This window comes from Crotalus tigris, unplaced genomic scaffold (genome assembly GCF_016545835.1).
Source record: "Crotalus tigris isolate CLP2741 ecotype Arizona unplaced genomic scaffold, ASM1654583v1 scf7180000018301.7375997, whole genome shotgun sequence".
NCBI lineage: Eukaryota > Metazoa > Chordata > Lepidosauria > Squamata > Viperidae > Crotalus > Crotalus tigris.
Window position 1 is genome coordinate 6,930,250 of NW_024096931.1, and position 22,192 is coordinate 6,952,441.

A 22,192-nucleotide genomic window follows, 5' to 3' on the forward strand; every position below is an offset into this window, starting at 1 on the left:
TTGTTGTTGTTTTTTAATTGTTCCTTTGGGCAGGAACGCAATCCTGTGGATATGGTACTGGAGAGTTGAGTTGCAAACTTCTCCTTAGCAACCACAAAGATGTACAATGCACCATCTGCAGTTGCCCCGGGTGGCTGGCTGGAGGGGGAATGAGTTGGTGATGTTGTGTTGCGTTTGCTCAGTATTGTTTAGGCAGCAGCATGGAAGGGGGGGGCGGTTTCTCACATGACCGCATTCCTCACGGTTTCCAAGTTGCAGCTCCTCAAAGAGGCTGTGATTGTTGGCTTGCGAGCAATCAAAACAACGTATTGGGGACCTGCACAGTAGGGAATTCCTTGAGGATTTATAAAAACAAAACAAGAGGAGTCAATTAAGGTGGGCAACAAAATACACATATTTCCACGACTTATTACACCGTTCAAAATTACAACAGCACTGGAAAAAGGGACTTGTGACCGTTTTTCACACTTAACGACCGTCGCAGCCTCCCCTGGGTCATGTGATCAAAATTCTGATACTGGGCAATTGGCTGGTATTTATGACGGTCACAGCGTCCCAGGGTCATGTGACCCCCTTCTGTGACCTTCATCCATGTCGACGGGGGAAGCCAGATTCACTTCACAACTGTGTCACTAACTTCACAACTGCAGTGACTCACTGAACTGTGGCAAAAAGGGTAGTCAAATGAGGCAAAGCTCACAACAACTGTCTCGCTTAGCAACATAAATTTTGGGCTCACTTGTGGTCGTAGGGATTACCCGTATGGAAGCGCAACCTGGACAATCAATGCTGTGATTTTTGTAATGATTGCGCCGCCATGCGCTCTCCCAGGGCATTCTGGGACCGGGCCTAGAAAATGCTGCGATGAGACACTTTGTGAGTCCTCTTTGTGGTGTCTCAAAAAAAAAAAAAGGAGGAGGCTGTTTTTTAAATAGCTCTGCCACTGAGCATAAATTTTGCTTGAAGAAATGCTTCCTATTATTTTTCCTGAGCTGCTGAATTGGAATGTCGGCAGCTTCACGGAAGAGAATAATTTGCACAGACGGTCCATGTGGCTTAAAAAGTCCTGGCTGAGGAATGTAAAGGAAAGTTTGGGGGCCAGGTATTTCCCCAGTATCTAATCCAGGCTTGGTTTGTGTTGAATGGTTGCATTAAGTATGCTTTGTTAACCCAACCGTTGTGATTGCCAAAGCTTCGTGTACAAATTCTCTACAAAGGAAAGGAGAATCTGTATTTTTCTGTGAAGCTCACCGGAATTAACTTTGGCGGATGGAACTCCTATCATCACTTCTCCTTTTTTTATTAATTCAACTCCCATGCAGTTCTTCAAAAGGCACGCTGGCTGAGGAATTCTGGGAGCTGAAGTCCACAAGTCATCAAAGGGCCAAGTTTGAAGACCCCTGCTTTACACTAATCTAGCTGTCATTTATTGGAGCCACAGTTGTAATCCAAGAATGCTTTCAGTGATCTTTCTCTTTGCAAATAACTCCACTCTGCTCTTCCTCCAACAGATCCAGACAGTCAGCTCTGCCCAATGGGGTACACTCCCGATGACCCGCCTCCTGCGTGCGCTGATGAATTTGATGATTTCGTGACATACGAGGTGAGCAAAAACATAGCCACCCAATGGCTCTGGGTCACTTCCGTTGGCTTAAGTGCGTCTCATTGGCTACTTTAGAGAATGTGAGAGAACGTGGATGATGCTTAAGAAGGACCTTATCTCTGAAAGATTTCTATAGCAATAGCACTTAGCACTTAGACTTATATGCCGCTTCACAGTGCTTTACAGCCCTTTCTAAGCAGTTTACACAGTCAGCCTATCGCCCCCAACAATTTGGGTCCTCATTTTACCCACCTCGGAAGGATGGAAGGATGAGTCAATCTTGAGCCAGTCAGGATCGAACTTCTGACTGTGGACAGAGTCAGCCTATAACACTGCATTCTATCCACTGGGAGGGAAGGAAGGAAGGAAGGAAGGAAGGAAGGAAGGAAGGAAGGAAGGAAGGAAGGAAGGAAGGAAGGAAGGAAGGAAGGAAGAAAGAAAGATAGCAATGGCACTTAGACTTATATACTGCTTCACAGTACTTTACAGCCCTCTCTAAGCAGTTTACACAGTCAGCTTCTTACCCCCAACAATTTCTGCTTGATGGGTTGATGAGCAGGAAAGGAATATTAATCAATCAATCAATCAGTGGGCTGGGTCGCTATTACAGACCATATCATAAATCACATACCTGTAAAAAACCACTGAAAAATGAAACAATGCAATCCAATATTTTTGCATCATTTAATTAGCCGAGTGTATTGTATGAAGTGATCTGGGAACTGATCGTTGTGAATAACAGAAAACTAAGACTTGAATTAAGTAGAAAATCAACACGGCAGTGTGGAGTTTTAAGGAGAATACAGTATTGTGAAAATTGTCAGAAAACAGGTTTTCCCTCTTTGTGTTTTGAGAGCGGACTTTGGCATATCTGGTGAGATCCCCCAGGCCAAAAAGGGCTGCTCCCTGTGTCAGGGATTAAACCTGGGCATAGCAGACATTCCTTTGCTGAATTATAGCTTATTTCCTAAATCCTGACTGGGAGCAGGTAGAGTTTATAATAATTACTGGACATCGTGAGCTGCAAGGCACGCACTAACATGCACAGCCCGGTACAGTTGCAACGAATAAACTGCAATATTGATAGAGAATAAAGATTAATTTTTTTGTTATGGCAAAGGTATACTTTTGAACGGTTGCTAAGTTATCAATCCTAAATTGAGGACTGTGTATTTTTTTTTTTTCCTACTCCTGTTCTGTTTGGTAGCCTTTGACCCATAACAGGGATACGTAAGGAGAAAAATTGGGGCAAATAACCTTTTGAGCTTGACTTTTAACCCTGGAGGCCAAGTAACAATCAGACGTTGTCTGTCTCCCTGGGTACGGTGAATGGGCAGAACTGGAATAACTTCATGGAAGGCAGCTCTGTGGGCTAATGGACAGAGGTGGAGGAAGCAAGCCGGCTTGCAAATATAGAAAAGCGTGGAGTGATGAAGTAAATCCAGTCTGTGCATACCTGTCTCCTGAGAGAGTTAGCTATAAAGAGAAGCACTTTTTTTTTCATCACTTCAGCGCATATTCGTGGTTTCTTTTTGCTCTGCTGAGAAGAATGGGCTGTTTCCTTTTTATTGATTATAGGCTATCACCTTGGGGGCAAAAAAGATTGTAATGTCCTGCTGACTCACTTAATCAACTGATAGGCGTGAAAGATCAGAGAAGGTCCAAATAAACTGATTTATTGCTCAACAGCCTGTTGCACAGGGAGCTTCTCAACTTAGATTAGCACCTGCTAGAAGTTAGATAAGGGACAATGGAGTTCAAGTGTGTGTGGGGGGGTGGACTTAGCTTGCTGGTGGCTATGTAGGGATTCTAGGCTGATCCCTCTTTTCACTCCACCCCTCCAGGTTCTGCCGCTCCTTCCCCTAAATCAACAGAAATTCTGGTCCAATTGTTGTTGTAATAGTAATAATAATAATAATAAAGTTGGAAGGGACCTTGGAGGTCATCTAGTCCAACCCCTTGCTCAGGCAGGAAACCCTATACCATTTCAGACAAATGGCTGTCAGTCTCTTCTTGAAAACTTCCAGTGTTGGAGCATTCACCACTTCTGGAGGCAGGTTGTTCCATTGGTTAATTGTTCTAACTGTCAGGAAGTTTCTCCTTAGTTCTAGGTTGCTTCTCTCCTTGGTTAGTTTCCATCTGTTGCTTCTCGTCCTGCCTTCAGGCGCTTTGGAGAAGAGCTTGACTCCCTCTTCTTTGGGGCAGTCCCTGAGATACTGGAACGCTGCTATCATGTCCCTCCTCGTCCTTGTCTTCATTAAACTAGACATATCCAATTCCAGCAACCGTTCCTTATATGCTTTAGCCTCCAGTCCCCTGATCATCTTCGTTGAGAGAACTCCGCATATGGGCAGGCTGGAAACAAAGCAGATTAATTTATTTATGCTTCTTTCACATCAGTTTTACAGCATCAATTTCACAGATCTGGGTGCTATGCGATAAAAGCTTCCAATAAAGCAGAAGGCCGCCCCCCAGCTTCCCTCCCCTTCGCCCTCATTAAAACCTAATCAAATGATAATGAAATACTTAAATTCTTTATAATGAGCCAGTACTGTGCCTGGCTAAACATGTGGGCTACTACTGGTGAGAAAGTGATGGCCCTTCTCTTGTGTTTTTTTTGGAGAAGGTTCCATGATAGGTTTTTCTTCCCTGTTGGTGCTTCCACACACTTACACACAAGTCATTTTTGTTTAGTGTTTTAGGAAGAGGGTCTTCAAAGTTCCTTGAGTTATCTCTTGGGTGGGGTTTAGCAGAGGAGACAAGTCAGGCCCTGTTCTCTTTAATTTGTTTCCTTGGCTACTCATGGGCAGTTACGAAGACCATGGAAACTTGGCCTTTGAGAATCGAAATCCTGAAAATTACAGGATATTAGTAAGGATTAAGTAGCTGAAAGTATTAGGAGGCTAGGAAGCAATTTTGGAACAGGTTCCCCAGTGGGAAAAAAACAAAACTAACACAAACCACAGGTAGTCCTTGACTTACAGTAGTTCATTTAGTGACTGTTCTGTTATAACGGTACCGAAAAAAGTGACATGACCATTTTTCATACTTAACGACTTTTGTAGCATCCCCATGAGCATGGGATCAAAACTCAGAGGCTTGGCAGCTGACTCGTACTTACGACCGTTGCTGTGTCCCAAGGTCATGGGATCACCTTTTCACAAGCAAAATCAGTGGAGAAGCCAGATTCACTTAACAACTGTGTTACTAAGTTATCCACTGTGGCGATTCACTTAACAATGATGGCAAGAAAGGTTGTAAAATGAGGCAAAACTCACTTAACAAAGGTCTCACTTAACAACAGAAATGTTGGGCTCAATTGTGCTTGTAAGTCAAGGACTACCTATAATAGGTACCCTCGTAACCAGGGGAAAAGAGAAAAAAAATAGTTTTTGAAGAGTTTTTTAAAAAAAATAATAATCCAAATTTTCTGAATTGGCAATGCTGCCTTCTGCTGGCTGTCCAAAGTATCTGATCTCAGTGATCATCCAGAAACTGCAAAGATAGGAAGAGGAATACATTCAGCAACTATCATCCGAAGGCCAGTGTGTGAAATAGAACTGTACAATTATCTGTCTGTAACATCTGGAAGTGCCTGAACCAAGAGGTGAAAAACAAAACAAACAGTGGAGGAAATCCAGAGAGTGGAGTGGATGGAAATTGTTAAAGGAAAGTTGGATTTATTTATAACTGTTTGCGGGAAGTAATACTCTTTTGAACAGAAACAACAAAGCATCTTGCAGCCTTTTGAAAAGGAACTAATTTATGAGCCACCGAAGAATATATGGATCACACACTGTCAGTTACAAAGGATTTAATTGGGAGACAGAGTCCATAATCTGAGGGTGGATTGTGTGCCTCAACATTTTTAGGAGAGAAGAAATTGATTCATCTTTAAGTTACACATCACCTCTTCACTAGATATATTGGATGAGCGAGAGAGGTGCATCCAGCGTTGGTCACAAATAGCGAGAGGCACCTCCTGCATTGTAATTAATATTTAATCCATTCATATTACTATTATTGTTAATAGCTGTTAGCTACAGCAGCTAAAGAGAGCCTTCATTTATAAGAGAAGTCTGCCTGTGAGTAGTGAGTGCTGTCAACAGGCCTTATTCATAAGCTCCCAGGGAACAATCAGACTAGTTCCTACTGCCAGATGAACTGAATGGGTCTGGATGGATGCAGCAAGATGTGGCTAGGTTTGGGATTAACTAACCAGGCACGCATGCCTTATTTGTGGAGAGTTAATATTTACTTGATTTTCTTCAAAGACATTTCAGGACTTTGGAACAGCTCACAAGGATAGAAGTTCTCAAGAGTATGCAAAGTCCATTGCTGTGGGTATAGCTTATTCAAAAGAGATGTGTGTGAAACTCAGAATGACTTGTAACAAAACCAGTTTTGCAATCCCTTCTTTCCTTCCTTCCTTCCTTCCTTCCTTCCTTCCTTCCTTCCTTCCTTCCTTCCTTCCTTCCTTCCTTCCTTCCTTCCTTCCTTCCTTCCCTCCCTCTGGGCAGTTTGCAATTCAAAAAAAATCTGTTGCAATCAAAATATTAAAAACATTTTAAAACAACAACAACAACAAAAACAATAGAAACATCCAAAACAGCAACCAGGATACCTGGCTAGTTAGCAATATAGCCAGGGAACGGGGCCCTTGATGGATTCAGCACCGAAGTCTCAGGAACATAACCAGGTTTTTAGGGCCTTGCGAAAGGCCAACGGGGTTGGCGCCATTCTGATCTGCGAAGGGAGAATGTTCCATCGATCAGAAACCACTACAGAAAAAAGCCCACCTCTAGCCCCCCCCCCCAGCTGACCCTCTTTGGCTGAAGGGATCTGCACCATGCCTTTTTGCTCAATCTCCACCCATCAGGGAGTCCCTCCCTCCTACGCCCCCCAAATTCCCTCCCCCCAGGTAGAATGTTGAATATCGGCTCCAACAGGCTTATCTATTTTGGGAATGGATCAAAACAGGAACAGCCTTCCTTGGCAGAAGAACAGCCATCAGCGATATTCAGAAGACTTTCCCACCCTCAGATGTGATGGTCCACTGCTTTTTCACTTCTCTCTTTTCTCCCAAGCATTGCTCCACACGGGATGCCTAGAAATGGAGAAGTTTCATGGACAATGCCTGTACTCCCCGTTTCTCTCTCTTTTTTTTTTTTGTCCCAAAGGCCAAGAAAACTCCCTTTAATTAAAGGACTCTGATCAAATGGCAGAGAAATGAGGAAGTGAGGGAAGGGAATATCTCCTCCATAGTTTGTGCAGGTCTGCCCAGTTCCAGATTTCTTGATCCTTAGGTTCTTCCTTTTCCTGATTCCGTTCAGCAGAAAGCTGGGGGGCATTCTCCCTCCAGGCAGATCCAGGAGCAATGATCAGCATTTACAGCCAAAACGCACTCCCCAACTTAAAATCCTGATCAGGTCTGCTAGGATGGGCTGTGTGGTCCTTCGTCCAGCCCAGATTGTGGTTCTTTAGGAAGCCCAGTGAAAGTAAACTTGGAAGGCGCTTAGTCTGAGCTAGTTACTGGCCTGTAGGACTGCCTATCCTGCTTGGAAAAAGGTAGGAAATCAGCCGGAATGTTGTTTCCTTGAATCTGCTTAGGCAGCGAGTTGCAATTTTAAAATGGATTTCCTTGTTCCAGAGCTGGTGCGGGGAAGGGGGGAAAAAAAAAAAAGAGAGAGAGAAGAATTGACTCTCCGTTCAACGGAGAAACAGGTTGGGTGGGAAATGCCAGCTGGACACAGAGATGCAGTCCAGGTAAATCATTGGTTTGAAATAGCTGGGGAATTAACACACCGTGGGTCTTGTTGAGGTCAGGAAAAGGGCTGTGCTACGCGAAGGAATACATAAGCAAAATACGCAGTGCCGGACGAGGGTTGGAAAACAGCCCTTTCAGCTGGGCTTACCTGAGTTGCTGAACCAGGTTAGTTAAAGACTCCGTGGGCCTCTGGGTGGAACGTTTTAAGCTTGATGAGTTTGGTTAGGAGGTGGGAGGTAGCTCAAGGTATTGTGGGAACCCAACAACGGATTAATTCAGGAATGGTCTGTTGTCAGAATGCCACAGTGGTTTGGGATGGGTTAACCTTTAAGATCTATAGAAAGGACTATTCTTGATGTATATATCCCTGGGTGTAGGGAGGGGGCCTAGAGAGTTTGTATTCTGCTGCTTGCCGTTTTTTGTTGTCCTGGATTTTAAAAATGGAAAGGTTAACAGCTGTTTTTTCCCCCAGAGGGAACAAATCTTGGAATTTATTGGGGAAGTTGCAGGCTTCGTCAGCTTTCGTCTCTTGTACCACTGAATGTTTAAAGCTTATTAAATGTTAGAAGCGAGCTGGGTGGGTGGGTGGGTGGGCGTCTTTAGAGCCTTTGGTTAGGTGAAGAGAGGATCTGAAGAAACTGAGGCAGCAAAGTTTGTAATTTCTTCCTGATGCAGTCTTGGATTTGGTGAAACAGAATCAGCTCATTTTATCCTTAGGTGACTTCATGATTTTATTCCAGGGGATGAGTTGTTGAAATAATAATAATAATAGTAGTAGTAGTAGTAGTAGTAGTAGTAGTAGTAGTAGTAGTAGTAGTAGTTGTTGTTGTTTGTTGCACAGTCAGCCAGATGTTCGGACTAGATTTGGCATTTTTTTTTATCCACTTATTGAGTCCTTTTCAAGGACCTGGGATAGGCAGGTGTTGATGTTTTATAGTATGATTATTTCATTTATTTATATCTCGCCATTATTATTTTTACAAATTACTCAAGGTGGCAAACCTTCCTCCTCCTCTTTCCCCCACAACAACGACCCTGTGAGGTAGGTTGGGCTGAGAGAAAGAGGGACTGGCCCAAAGTCACCCAGCTGGTGACTTTCATGGCTAAGGCGGGACTAGAACTCACCGTCTCCTGGTGATTGGCCCAAAGTCACCCAGCTGGCGACTTTCAAGGCTAAGGCGGGACTAGAACTCACCGTCTCCTGGTGATTGGCCCAAAGTCACCCAGCTGGCGACTTTCATGCCTAAGGCGGGACTAGAATTTACCGTCTCCTGGCTTTTAACCTGGTGCCTTAACCATTAGACCCAACTGGCTCATTTGCCTTTTGGGTTGTGCTGCTTCTGCTGAGATGCACGTTTTGTACACAGCCATCGCTCGTTGGAATACAATAAATGACCTGGATTGGGTTTCTGCATAGGTCGTAGTCAGGTGTCTTTTGGGGATTCTTTTTTCCTGAGAACTTCGGGGCTACAGTAGAGTAGTAGCGTATCTGTCATTGGGACCAAGTTTCTTTTTTGGGGGTTTATTTCTTTTATAACTCCTGAGTTCCAAGAGGCGAGAAGGGCAGATCTCTATGTCCTGCCTCTCCCCCCTCCACTCATTTTAAACCCGGGCTTTTGTTTAACAATCCTGCAGTTGCTAGAAGAAAGGATTTGTCAGGGAAGCCGGAATGTGTCGAGTCAGGAGTGCTGGTAATGCAAAAACTTCCTTTCCAGGGGGATCTGTCAAGGGCACGAAGCAGCTGCCCTGGAGACTGGCTGGCCCTTCCTGGAGTTGTAAACGGAGGAGCTGGGCGCAAAGGCGTGTGAGCTGGCTAGGCCAGTGGTTCTCAACCTTTTTAATGCCGCGACCCCCAACCGGTCGTAAGTCGAGGACTACTCCACCGGTCGTAAGTCGAGGACTACTCAACTGGTGCAGCACCGTTTGCAGAATGGGACTTTTGGCGGGCTCAGCAGGGCAGAGACAGCCTGGACAATTCCTATTGGCTTTGGAAAGCCAATAGAATTAGACTCTGTTCAAGAGAGTCTATTCAATTGGCTTTCAAAAGCCAATAGAATAAAAGGGAGTAGCAGAGCTAAGGAAAAGGGGGGGAAAATGGCGGACTGCGTTGTTTGGCGACCCCCGTGAAATGGTCGTTCGACCCCAAATGGGGTCCCGACCCACAGGTGGAGAACCACTGTTCTAGGCAAACAGTTTCACCCCCTCTTCAGCCTGAGATTTTAGTGGACCTCTAAGGGAGAAACAGGGATCTTCCTCTTCCTCCTGTCTATGGAGATTCTCAATCATCCAGGTCATGCTTGTTCCAAAGGTGCTTATTCCCTCCCTCAGCTTTCTTACTCACTCCCTTCCTCCCTCCCTCCCTCCCTCCCTCCCCAACTCTCTGGAACCCAAAACAGCCTTTTAAGAAAGCATCAGTCTTGACAGGATGGAAGCTGCAGCAAAATATGGGTGTGCTCAACTTCCTGGTGCAGAAGTCTACCTAGCCAGCTGGGCCCCCTATAATAGTAGTAGTAGTAGTAGTAGTAATAATAATAATAATAATAATAGTTGTTTTGGGATTGCACCCAATAGGTGCCTTGGGTGCAATCCCAAAACAACTGGAGCACCACTTGAACACCATTGGCATTGACAAATTCGCTATTAGTCAATTGCAAAAGGCGGCCTTACTAGGAACTGCTTCCATCCTGCAACGATACCTGTAATACCATCAAACATCCACATCTGCCTATTCGAGGTCCTGGGTAAGGACTCGATAGGTAGACAAAATGCCAAATCCAGTCTGAACATCTGGCTGACTGTGCGATGATTCATAATAATAATAATAACAACAACAACAATAATAATATATGGCCATCAAAACTGCGCCATTATGGATGAAACGTGTAACAGTGGTATCCATTGTCATCAGGACACTGGGAACTATGTCCAAAAACTTTGCAAAACACATCAAGAAACTGCAGCTTCCTGCAATAACTCCAGCAATGCTACAAAAAACTGCGCTACTCGGAACATCATATTTTAAGGAGGTACCTGGTTGACACCTAGGATGCTGGTAGCAACCTGTGTCAACTATCAGCGCCAGCCAATTTGAATGCTCAGTTGACTGAGGTTCATGTCTAATGAATAAAAGATAATAGTAATAAAGTTGGAAGGGATCTTGGAGGTCATCGAATCCAAACCCCTGCTCAGGCAGGAAACCCTACACCATTTTGGACAAACGGCTATCCAGTCTCTTCTTAAAAACTTCCGGTGTTGGAGCATTCACCGCTTCTGGAGGCAGGTTTCAGAATACAGACAGTCCTCACTTGACCGTCGAAAATCCCTGTTCGGAATGCAATGCTGAGCTGTGACTTTTCTCTTACTGGATTTTCTCTCTCCTCCAATTGACCGTTAAACATGTGACTTCCAATCGGTCAACACTGACCCCCAAGTGGAGGGGTCTTGCTAATCTTTAAGTCGACTTTCCTGGTTTATTTTTAAAGCAACACCCTGGTGAACTTGATAAGGTTGTTTGGTTTGGTTTATCTTGGTTTTCTCCTTGGGTCCTTCAAGAGTCATTGGCAAGATTTTTCACTCCTATTCAGGCACATTTGTATAATTTTGTTAAAGATGCTTTTAAAAAGATCAGACCGAATGCAAACTACTGTAAAGTGAAAAAGAAAAAGAAGAACGAAATCAAAGAGAAAGCTAAAAGTTCAAGGAAGGGGAAAAAATAAAAGAGAAATAGAAAAGAGATTAAAAACATAGAAGCAGTTATAAATACAATTATAAATATACCTGTGGTTACAGCATAGCTGGTCTTCTTTTTATAATCTATCCTGTCTATTCATCACAACTGTAAAGCATAAATTCATTTTTTTTTCTGTTACATGCAAAAAATTTACAAGGGGCTTTCAGTCACCATAAAACACAGACAATTGTCTTTTCTCTCCCTTTTTCTCCCACAAAGAAGTTAAATCTCGCCATCTCAGCAAGTTCCATCATTTTCACTCATCATTCCTCTGTTGTGCACAATGCCAAATCTTTCAATTTTATACAGTCATTTTGCTGCAGTTACCCCCTTTAAAAAAAAAAAGCTCTGTGACTTTTCTTTTCCAGCTGTTTGTCCATCAATCCCAAAAGAAAAAAAAAAACCTCTGGTTTCAGTCATATATTAATCTTTAAAATCTTCTGAATCAGTACCTTCAAATTGCTTTTTAACAAGAACCAATTGTCATTTTAAAACGCTGCTGTTTCTGATACCTTTTCAGGGGTATCTTGAGACTCGCAGCTCCGTGATTTTATAGTTATAAAATTATATTTATAAAATATAATATGACTGATTTCCATGCTGGGCTGGCGGTGCAGTTATAAAGGTTTGCACGTGCATTGAGACACACAGCAGACAAAACCGCCTAATTTGAGAAGGATCTCTGGGACCTGGACAAATCAAAATTGCCCAACAAAGATCACACAGATATTTATTCTGATAGGTCAGTTCATGAAAATGTACAGAGCATTAAATCTGGTCCATGGATCTGTCTCAGCCATGGTTTTGTTAAGCATGGCATATTGCGTTGATGTCAGGCAACCAGGACCACATGTTAAGATGATTTATTGCTCCTGCCTCTATACAAAAATCTAGTCAACTAATAGTCAGCACTAAATTGGCACTAGAAAAGAGTCAATGGAATTCAAGACGGTTTGGATCTAGACAAGAGGGGACCTTAAGATTCACTTAACCTTTTGGGCACCAGGGACCGTTTCTGTGGAGAGGTTTTTCCACAGACTGGAGAGTGCATGGTTTTGTGTGTTGCCTGCATCCCACGGATGGGGCTTTGCTTATTTGTGCGGACCGGTTGCTGGTATGCCACGGCCCGGTACTGGTCCATGGACCGGGGATTGGGGACCCCTGATCTAGACCATTTGTGAGAACGTAAGGATTCCAGCTGATTCCTTCTTGACTCTGTCTCCAGGTTTTGCCCATCCTTCTCTATATCAAACCATGCTGGGTTCATACATTGCACTAAACCACAAACCAGGTATTACAGGTAGTCTTTGATTTACAACAGTTCATTTAGTGACCACTTTACAACAACACTGAAAAAGAGTGACCGTTTTTCACACTTACGACTCTTGCAGCCTCCCCAAAGTCACGTGGGCCAGAATTCAGACTCTTAGCAACTGGCACGTATTTATGACGGCTTCCGTGTCCCGGGGTCAGCTGTGACCCCCTTTGGCATGTTTTGTGACAAGCAAAGTCAATGGGGAAATCAGATTCACTTAACAACTATGTGAGTAACTTAACAACTGCAGAGATTCACTTCACAACTGTGGAAAGGAAGGTCATAAAAGGGGTTGTCAGAAGGTTGCAAAAAGCGGATCACACGACCCTGGGACACTGGAATTGTCATAAATATGAACCAGTTGCTACTTTAAACAACTGTAGTGATTCCCTTCACAACTAGGGCCAGAAAGATCACGAAACAGAGCCAAACTTGCTTAACAATTGAACTTTTGGGCCCAATTGGAGTTGTAAGTTGAGGACTAACAGTACTGTGACGTGCTCCCTGTTAAAGATGTTGTGCAGCCTTCTTTCCCTTTGTGCGTTTTTGTGTTTGGTGCAGGCTTGCCACCAATCTCTGCTTCTCTTTTTGCCTTCTGTAGGCCAATGAGGTGACGGACAGCGCTTATATGGGCTCCGAGAGCACCTACAGCGAGTGCGAGACCTTCACGGATGAGGACACCAGCACGCTGGTCCATCCTGAGATGCACGACGAAGTGGAGACGGACAGTGCGGTCGATTCCACGGTGCATTCGGAATTCATGGAGTCAGAGGAAACGGAGAACGGGTATTGATAATAATTTGAAATATTTATATATAGTCGCCCATCTTTCAACCAACCCTGGGCAGTTCCCAGAGATTTTTTTTTTTAAAAAAACAAACCCATGTAAAACTAAAGAGAAATGTCCTGACGGTGAGAACTCATGGTATGGCTTCCCTCTGGAAGCTGTGGATGCTCCATCACTGGTGTTTTCAAGGAGAGACTGGACAGAATGGTATAAGGCAGGGATGTTCAAACTTGGCCCTTTGATGACTCGTGGACTTAACTCCCAGAATTCCTCAACCAGTGTGCCTGGCTGAGGAATTCTGGGAGTTGAAGTCCATGTCATAAAAAGGCCAAGTTTGAAGACCCCTGCTGTAGAGATTTTAATCCAGGGCTCTTCAAACGTGACCTTTTGATGACTTGTGGACTTCAACTCCCCTGGCTAAGGAATTCTGGGATTTGAAGTCCACAAGTCATCAAAGGGTCAAGTTTGAAGAGCCCTGCCTTATACCATTCTGTCCAGTCTCTTCTTGAAAACACCAGTTTTTTGTTGTTTTGCCTACCTGTTGAGTCCTTCCCAAGGACCTGGGAGAGGCAGATGCTGTATTATGGTGTTAGAGGTGTCATAGGTAAGCTGTTTCAATAAAGCTGTCTTTTGTTATTGACTGATGTCAGTGCCAATTATTGTAGTTTGTCACACAAAGTTACCCACATATTTAGATTGGATTTTGGCATTTTCATCCACCCATTGATTGCTTCTCAAGGACCTGAGATAGTCAGATGTTGTTGTTTGATGGTGTTAAAAATATCATTGCAGGATGTTCCAAGTAAGGCTGTCTTTTGCAGTTGATTGGTGGGGATTTGGTCAAAGCCGATAGTGTTCATGTGGTGCTCCAGATGTTTTGGAATTGCACCCAAGGTGCCTATAACTGTTGGTGCTATCTCATTATTATTATTATTATGTTTGCCACAGTTGTTCTATTTCTGCTTGCGAGTCTTTGTATTCTGGGATTTTTCTCCAGTTCTTTCTCTTCTCTTCTCTTCTGCCGTCTCCAAGTACTGCCTTGTCCCCTATCCAGACTTTTTTTTTTAATCTTATCAATAATTATTAACAATCTGTTGCATTCTTATTATTGTTTATTGAAGGCCATTACATATATAAAAAATGTGCAGTGGAGAGAATACTGGAAACTTAATGTACCACAAAGCAAATCTCTATAAGGTGTTGGTTGTTTTAAAGAGCAAATATTAATTTTCTCTCTCCTTTCCGAAACCACAAATAACAATATACGGGCTTTTCAGTTTATTCTGTGTTTCATTTGGAGGAATTTCATTTGTTTGTTTTTATCTGTATCTCTGGGTAATGATCTCATCAGTTCTGGGTGGAACTTTCAGTCAGCGTTGTGAAAATGGGAAGATGTTGGAATTTCTATCTCATGCTCCACATTTCCGGAGGATAACAAGACCATTTTGTCTGTTAATGCAAAAATAATGCAGACATTAGCACCTTGGACTTAACTGATAAACTAATTTCCTGTTTTTGAATGGAGCTCAGAACCACACAGCCTCGGGACAGATGGATTTTTAAAATTCTTTTTAGTTCTTCATTTGAATTAGAAAAACTTGGGGGGAAAGTTGCATGCGTTTTCTTTTACAACAGATGGAAACCCAGGCAATGTACGTTAGTGAAATTGGAAGGTTATTCGGTATCGGAAGGATATTCACTGGGCAAACTTTTTCAAGGGAAAAGGGCAAATCCTATAAATAATTCTCCTCCCTACAAAAATAGACTTGATAGCAACACACATCCAGAGGTGATAACTTGAAGAAACAGCAGTAAAGCAGTGAAGACTGAGACAAGCTCAGCCAGATGTTTTCCTATTAGCAAGTCATCAATTTGTGAATCTAAAGGGATCCACTTCCTTCATTTTGACCTTGTTTGTTAATTTCGTTTTTTAATACATTCAGGCCTTTAACAAATATTATTTGGATTTCTTTGGGAGAAAGTTTCTTAAGATGTTTCCACTCAAAGATGGAGTCCATGTCTGGCTATTAATAGACAGCCATGTCCTAGCTCTGTCATACACCAGCTGATGTTCATGCACAATCAAACCATGTTCTGTGCCTTCTACAAAAGTAGCAGGTTATTCTGCCCTTGATTTAACAACAAGAGGAGACAATGGGGACCAGAAATGATGCTGGCAAACTTCTCCATGACAGATCAAGGCTTAGGAGAGAGATGAGAGTTATGCTGAAGAACATTAAGAGAGGCTACGTGGAAGAGGGCCAACAACTTTTATCCATGGCCAAAATTAGGGCCAGAAATTACAGATATAAGTTGCAGCTACTTAGATTTTGTTTAAATATAAGAAAAAAAACTTCCTGATAGTAAAACCTTCACCACCATGGAACAGTCTACTTATGGAAGGTATGGATTTTCCATTTCTGGAGGTTTCAAAGAAGACAATGGACGTTCATTCCTTGTGGACGGTTTAGCTCAGGGGTAGGCAACCTTGGTTCTGTTATGACTCGTGGACTTCAACTCCCAGAATTCCTGAACCAGCATGGCTCAGCTTGGAAACCTCTCCCTTTCCCCTCAGCATGGCTGGCTCAGGAATTCTGGGAGTTGAAGTCCACGAGTCATAAAAGAGCCAAGGTTGCCCACCCCTGGTTTAGCTTGAATTTGCTGCGTATTACAGGGGTTGGGTTGGATGGTCCATGGGTTGCTTCCCAACACCACGGCTCTATGATTCGCCAGAAAAAGCATCCCAAAACTTAAAAGCATCAGCTAGCTTCACACAACACCCATTGCCAAATTGTTTGGGCTTCGCCTACTGTATGAATTGGCAAGGCTTGGTGTGATGAATGGAAGCAGCCAGTTGTGATTTAAGTAATCAAGCAATGGTTTAGTGTGACCTCTTAACCTGTAAGAGAAAAGTATTTTGTTTCCCTAAGTTCTGTGAAAAACATGCTGTTTTGCACGTGCCAAACGCCACAAACTACTTGCTATTCCAAAAGATTTGTATCTAGTTTTCTTCTATAGCCCAGGGCTGTCTCCTTTGACTGGCGCCAGAAAGACAGGCTGCTCCATTATTTATTTTTAAGTCCTTTTCATGTAGTAAATACTGGGAATCAAACTTGAGGCTTTGTGCCACGTTCAGCTGATCTGCCGCTTGCAAAATACTACCGCCGTGATAAAAAGGAGTGCTTTAAAGCATATTTCAGTGTAAGATATAACAATGTGTAATATGCAAGCCAGGAGAATTCAGTCCACATGATGTTACATACAAATTCTGCAAAGGTGGGTTGTGTATTTCTCAAGCTTCTTTCATTTTTTTTAGAAAGAAAATACTGGGGGTTAGAACCAAGAATTTGTGAATCCAAGGGAAATGTTCTCCTTTAAGGATTAGATTCTGGTCACATCAGATGCATTGCGCTGTTCGTATTTTTCTTTTAACAAGATTTCATGTCTTTGTTGGTTGTGGCCCAGCTGCCTCCTGTAGATGTTCATAACCAGCCCTTTGCTTCCTACACGCTGAGCCCCAGATTGCTCTGGAATGGTCTTCTCCAATGTGTTCCCTCTAGTTCAATGCTTCTCAACCTTAGCAGCTTGAAGATGTGTGGGACTTCAGCTGGTTGGGGAATTCTGGGGGTTGAAGTCCACATATCTTCAAGGTTGCCCAGGTTGAGAAGCATTGCTGTATGGCAAAGAGCCACGGTGGCAAAGTGGTTAGAATACACTATTGCGGGCAAACTCTGCCCACTGCCGGGAGCTTGATTCTCACTGGCTCAAGGCTGACTCATCCGTCCGAGATGGGTGAAATGAAGACCCCAGATTGTTGGGGGCAAAGTGCTGACTCTGTAAACCGCTTAGAGAGGGCTGCAATGCACCATGAAGCGGTATATAAGTCTACGTTCTATTGCTATTGCTTTAGATGAACCAGAACTCAATCTGGGAATTTGGAGATCTACATTCCCAGCCTGTCTGTAGGTTATTCAACTGTGAAAAGTTCTTTTCAAGGTTGCCTCTGGGGATGGAATTACAGAATCAATCTCCTTGTCACATCACGACAGTGTAAACAGTGTAAACCTGCGCTAGGTCCTGCACCATCTTCTTGGTGCCCTCCCTTGATGCTTTGATCCTTCTTTTTCTCCAACAGATCCCACCCTCATGATTTGTCCTTGACCACCGATGTCAACAGCCACTCAATTGTCACCATAATCAGCGGAGAGGAACATTTTGAGGACTACGGAGAAGGGAATGAAGGAGACCTTTTCTCGGAGAGCTTGTGCAATGGAGAAAGTGGCTTCTGTAGCTCGTCTTTCCTTTCTCTCAGGTATCTTTGGCCCATAAGCCTGAGACAGTGACCCTCGGCATCGCTTTCAGATCTAATTAGGGTGGGGATTTTTTTTGACACACTTGCACATCACGGGAAGCCATTTTAAGAATAATCCGGAGAGAAGAGGTGTCTAGTAGCTGCGTGTTTGTATTTACATATCAGTTGTGCTTGTGACATTTATTTATTTTTTTTAGGCCATGGGAGAGATGCTCAGGGAGCTTGACTCCATGATTTCTGCTCAGAATCTGAAACAGTCCTGGGGAAGGTGGGAGAATCTGGATTAGCACAGCCTGGGAAAACCCTGTCTTGATTTTTTTAATCTTTCTCACTCCTGTGCTATACTCCAGCTGCAGTTACAGCCAAGAAAGAAGCCTTAAATGATCTCCTGGGACAGGGGTAGGCAACCCCTTGGCTCATTTATGACTCGTGGACTTCAACTCCCAGAATTCCTGAGCCAGCATGGCTCAGCTTGGAAACCTCTCCCTTTCCCCTCGGCATGGCTGGCTCAGGAATTCTGGGAGTTGAAGTCAACAAGTCATAAAAGACCCAAGGTTGCCTACCCCTGTCCTGGGATATATAGTACCTCTGTTTGTATGTGTATGTGTGTGTGGTTTAAATCAGTGTTTCTCAAACTTTCCTTCACCACAGATCCCCTTTAAGTACCTCTTGCGGCCACAGACCATGGCCACAGACCCACCAAGATTTAACTGAAGATTTAAATCATCACATTTTTTCAAGCCTTCGCGGACCTGCTGTGATGATGACACTGTGGTGCCCCAGGGGTCTGCAGACCACAGGTTGAGAACCACTGGTTGAGATACTTCATGAACCCATCCTAGGACCCATCCTAAGACCCCCACTTGGAGGAGAAATTTCCTGACAGTGAGAACAATTCATCAGTGGAACAGCTTGCATCCCTGAGTTGTGTGTGCTCCAGAAGGGTATAAGGACCTCTAGCTTGGATAGGAGGCTGGACTTGGACACTTCCAAGGTCCCTTCTAGCCCTATGATTCTATGATTCTTAAGAAAAGGCTTGCTCAGAAATCACACTCTTTACTCCAACGTGATGCCCACCAGACAGTTTCAGTTTGAACCTTCCCATATTGGGAAAAATCCATGGGGAAGAAAGGAACCTCTGATTTTTATAGAAAACGGTTGGGAGATAGGATTGGAAAAGGGGGTAGCTGTTGGGGTGTGTGTGTGAAATGTCAAACATTTGGTCCAAGGGTGTGGACCTCCTGTGGTTTGTATTGATCAGTTTGTCTGTTCGGTTCAGTGGAAGAGGAGTGCCGTCTCTGATGTCTGTGATTCCTTTCACAAAACAGTACGAATGAAGATCCCACAGTTGATTTTTGTTTTCCAGCAGTCTGCCTGTTTGACCGTGTTGTTTTGATGGCTGCAGTTTTCACAATTAACCTCTCTCCGACTAAGCCGGCTGGCTTTCAGAAGTTTATTTCCCTAGAAGGGAACGTCAGTCACAAGCCAGCTTCAAAAAAGAAAAAAAGACCATACATTAAATCTTATTTGTTGATTTATTTTTAATATTGTCAGCACCAGCCATACCGATATCCCCTGGTGAGACCACACTTGGAATACTGCATCCAGTTTTGGTCACTACGATAGGAAAAAAAAGATGTTGAGACTCTAGAACAGTGGTTCTCAACCTGTGGGTCGGGACCCCATTTGGGGTCGAATGACCATTTCATGGGGGTCGCCAAACAAGGCTGTCCGCCATTTTTTCCCCCTTTGCTTTGGCCATGCCCCTGGCACCCAGTGATGTATAAGTGGTTGGGGGTCACCACAACATGGGGAACTGTATTATGGGGTCACGGCATTAGAAAGGTTGAGAACCACTGCTCTAGAAAGAATGCAGAGAAGAACAGCAAAGATGATTAGGGAACTGGAGGCTAAAACATATGAAGAACGGTTGCAGGAAGTGGGTGTGTCTAGTTTAAAGAAAAGAAGGACTAAGGGGTGACACGATAGCAGTGTTCCAATATCTGAGGGGCTGCCCCAAAGAAGAGGGGGGGTCAACCTATTCTCCAAAGCCCCTGAGGGCAGGACAAGAAGCAACGGATGGAAACTAATCAAGGAGAGAAGCAACCCAGAACTAAGGAAAAAATTCCTGACAGTTAGAACAACTAATCAGTGGAACAACCTGCCTCCAGAAGTTGTAGGTGCTCCAATACTGGAGGTTTTTAAGAAGAGATTGGACCACCATTTGTCAGAAATGGTATAGAGTCTCCTGCTTGAGCAGGCGGTTGGACTAGAAGACCTCCAAGGTCCGTTCCAACTCTGTTATTCTGTTATATATATATGTTTCATGACCCAACTAAGTAACGTCATCAGTGCTAGCTTTTCAACTTTTTGTTTTTGCAAAAAAAAAACTTCTGTAAGCCACCCAAGCCCCACCCTTGACTTCCTGTTCCTCTTTTTTGCCTGCAAAAGACCTCACGTAACGTGTAAATGTGATTTCTCTAGCACCAATCCACTTGCCACGAAACTGCACAACATTATCACTGACGAGGTGTTTGAGTTTTACTGCACCCAGTGCCATAAACAAATCAACCGCCTCGAAGATCTGTCCGCCCGCCTCAATGATCTTGAAATGCATAGGTAACTGGTTTTGAGGCATGGCACTTTCTTCGTTAAGAGCATGAACCGTGGTTTGTTTCTTTGTTTTAATCAAGCGCATGTCCTTGCTTTTTGATAGCTTAAAAGAAAAATATGAATTGCGTGTCAGCAGACTTTCTTGAACTGGCCTGAGCCTTTGTTCCTTCTCTTGATTTCTTCAACATTTTGGGATCCACCTTTCTCTTGGGTGGGATATTCCACCGGTGTCCTATAAAAGGACAAGCAAGAATGCCATTTCTCAATAACAATGGCAGTTATTACCTGCTAGGAATGCATGTAGTCCAGGGGGGGTCTTCCAACTTGGCCCTTTTATGACTTGTGGACTTCAACTCCCAGAATTCCTCAGCCAGGCACGCTGGCTGAGGAATTCTAGGAATTGAAGTCCACAAGCCATAAAAGGGCCAAGTTGGAAGACCCCTGATGTAGTCTAACGCTGATCATTTTAACAACAGGTGCGCTGCCAATGCTTCTAGAAATGGCCTCTCCCCTTCACCTCCAGGAAGACTCTTTGATGGTTATTTAAGCTTAAAGCAAGGACATGGCTAGTGGGAATGCTTTTTGTGTGTGTGAGTGTTCTGCTCTACAGCTTTCTCCTTGCATGGTTCCCTGTGGTTTTAATATGGATGTGATGCTTAATTCCTCCCTAACCTGCGGTTTATGATTCTACATTGACAGAGGTGGAAGCAGAAAGAAGAGGAACGTGTCAGTTGGTCAAAAAAAAAAAAAAAAAATGAGGACAGCAAACTCAGAGTTGCTGTCCACCAATGAAGGTCTAGCATTATAGGATTGGGGGGGGGTCTTCTCTGCATTGCCAGAATTCATAGGGATTAACTTTAGGGCTGCCCTAAATGGGGCAGCCCCCCTGAGGCAACCTATTTGGAAGGCTATGAAAACTCAGGTATAGTGTCTGGTTTCATTTACAGTAGTCCTTGACTTACGACCACAGCTGACCAGAATTTCCATCGCTAAGGAAGGCGTTTGTTAACTGAGTCTTGCCTGATTTTATGACCCTTTTTCCCAGTTGTTAAGCGAATCCGGCTTCCCTCATTGACTTTGCTGGTCGGAAATCGTCTGGGAAGGTTGCAAATGGTGATCACCGGACCCCAGGATGCGGCAATAATTGTAAAAACAGGCCAATGAGGAGGCGCCTGAATGTTGATCCCATGACCCTGGGGATGCTGTGACAAGTCATAAGTGCGAGGATTGATCATGAATCACTTTTTTCAAAGCTGTTTTAAGTTCACAGTGTCGATAAACAGATGTTTGTAAGTCAAGGACTACCCTGTAGGGCAGTGTTTCCCAAACTTGACATTTTAAGGCATGTGGACTTCAACTCCCAGAATTCCACAGCCAGCGTTGCTGGCTGTGAAATTCTGGGAGTTGAAGTCCTCATGCCTTAAAATTGTCAAGTTTGGGAAACACTGCTGTAGGGTGTGCCCATGGTTGCTGGTGAAAGGAGAGGGCCATATGAGAATTTGGTAACTTCCCTAGATTTGGAGTGGAGTGGAGTGGTGAAGACTGATGGGGAAGTTCTTCCATCTGCAAAACATTGACGGTCTTTATTTCTGAGTGACCGTTCCTCATATCCTTGAGGGAATGGTTGCTGGAGCTGGCCACTTCCCAACAAGGGCTCTTCTGATGGACCAGAACATTTTAGAAAGACCTTGGGTTGAGAGAAGGCTATGCCAAATAAAGAGTAAATGCCAAGGCGGTTGTACTCTTGATGGTAACTCAGCTCCTAGAAGACACATCTCTGGAAGCCATTTCCTTGCTGCTTAATTTCCAGTCATCAGTTTATGTTGTGTGTTCACATTTGTAATTTACTTTGATGGTATTTCATGGGAAAAATATACATTTATGTTTATGTGAGTGCGGTTGCTTGGAGTGCCCTTGAAGGAATGAAATGTGATGTTTGATGACGTGCAGAAGACGAAGGAATAACTCGGGAATGCCCTCGTGAAGCCACTGTATGGGTTCAGACAAAAACGTGAGGTAGTCGTGAGGGAAACTGAGGAGCAATTCAGACAATCCAGTGAAACAT

General features: G+C 43.7%; 1 protein-coding gene and 1 long non-coding RNA gene across 8 annotated transcripts in view; one reads left to right on the forward strand and one right to left on the reverse strand.

Moving 5' to 3' along the window:
* RAB11FIP3 (RAB11 family interacting protein 3) overlaps positions 1-22,192 on the forward strand; it is a 61,104-nt gene that overhangs the window by 23,688 nt on the left and 15,224 nt on the right. For 3 of the 5 annotated variants that reach the window (XM_039349919.1, XM_039349918.1, XM_039349920.1), the window contains exons 3-5: positions 1,512-1,603; positions 13,017-13,201; positions 17,338-17,514. In XM_039349919.1, coding sequence (XP_039205853.1) covers positions 1,512-1,603; positions 13,017-13,201; positions 17,338-17,514 — 454 coding nt within the window. Of the gene's footprint in view, positions 1-1,511; positions 1,604-13,016; positions 13,202-17,337; positions 17,515-19,998; positions 20,134-22,192 lie in introns of all 5 variants that reach the window. The other 2 variants (XM_039349916.1, XM_039349917.1) reach the window with 1 other exon arrangement.
* On the reverse strand, positions 3,815-7,936 carry LOC120310932. 3 transcript variants are annotated; one of them, XR_005557490.1, is made up of 4 exons: positions 7,519-7,551; positions 6,641-6,710; positions 6,228-6,349; positions 3,815-3,958 (listed from the first exon to the last, which is right to left on the reverse strand). It is a non-coding gene; the product is annotated as an uncharacterized LOC120310932 (long non-coding RNA). The 3 variants fall into 3 exon arrangements; XR_005557491.1 differs by lacking the exon at positions 6,641-6,710 and having other exon boundaries at positions 7,519-7,936; XR_005557489.1 differs by lacking the exon at positions 7,519-7,551 and having other exon boundaries at positions 6,641-7,171.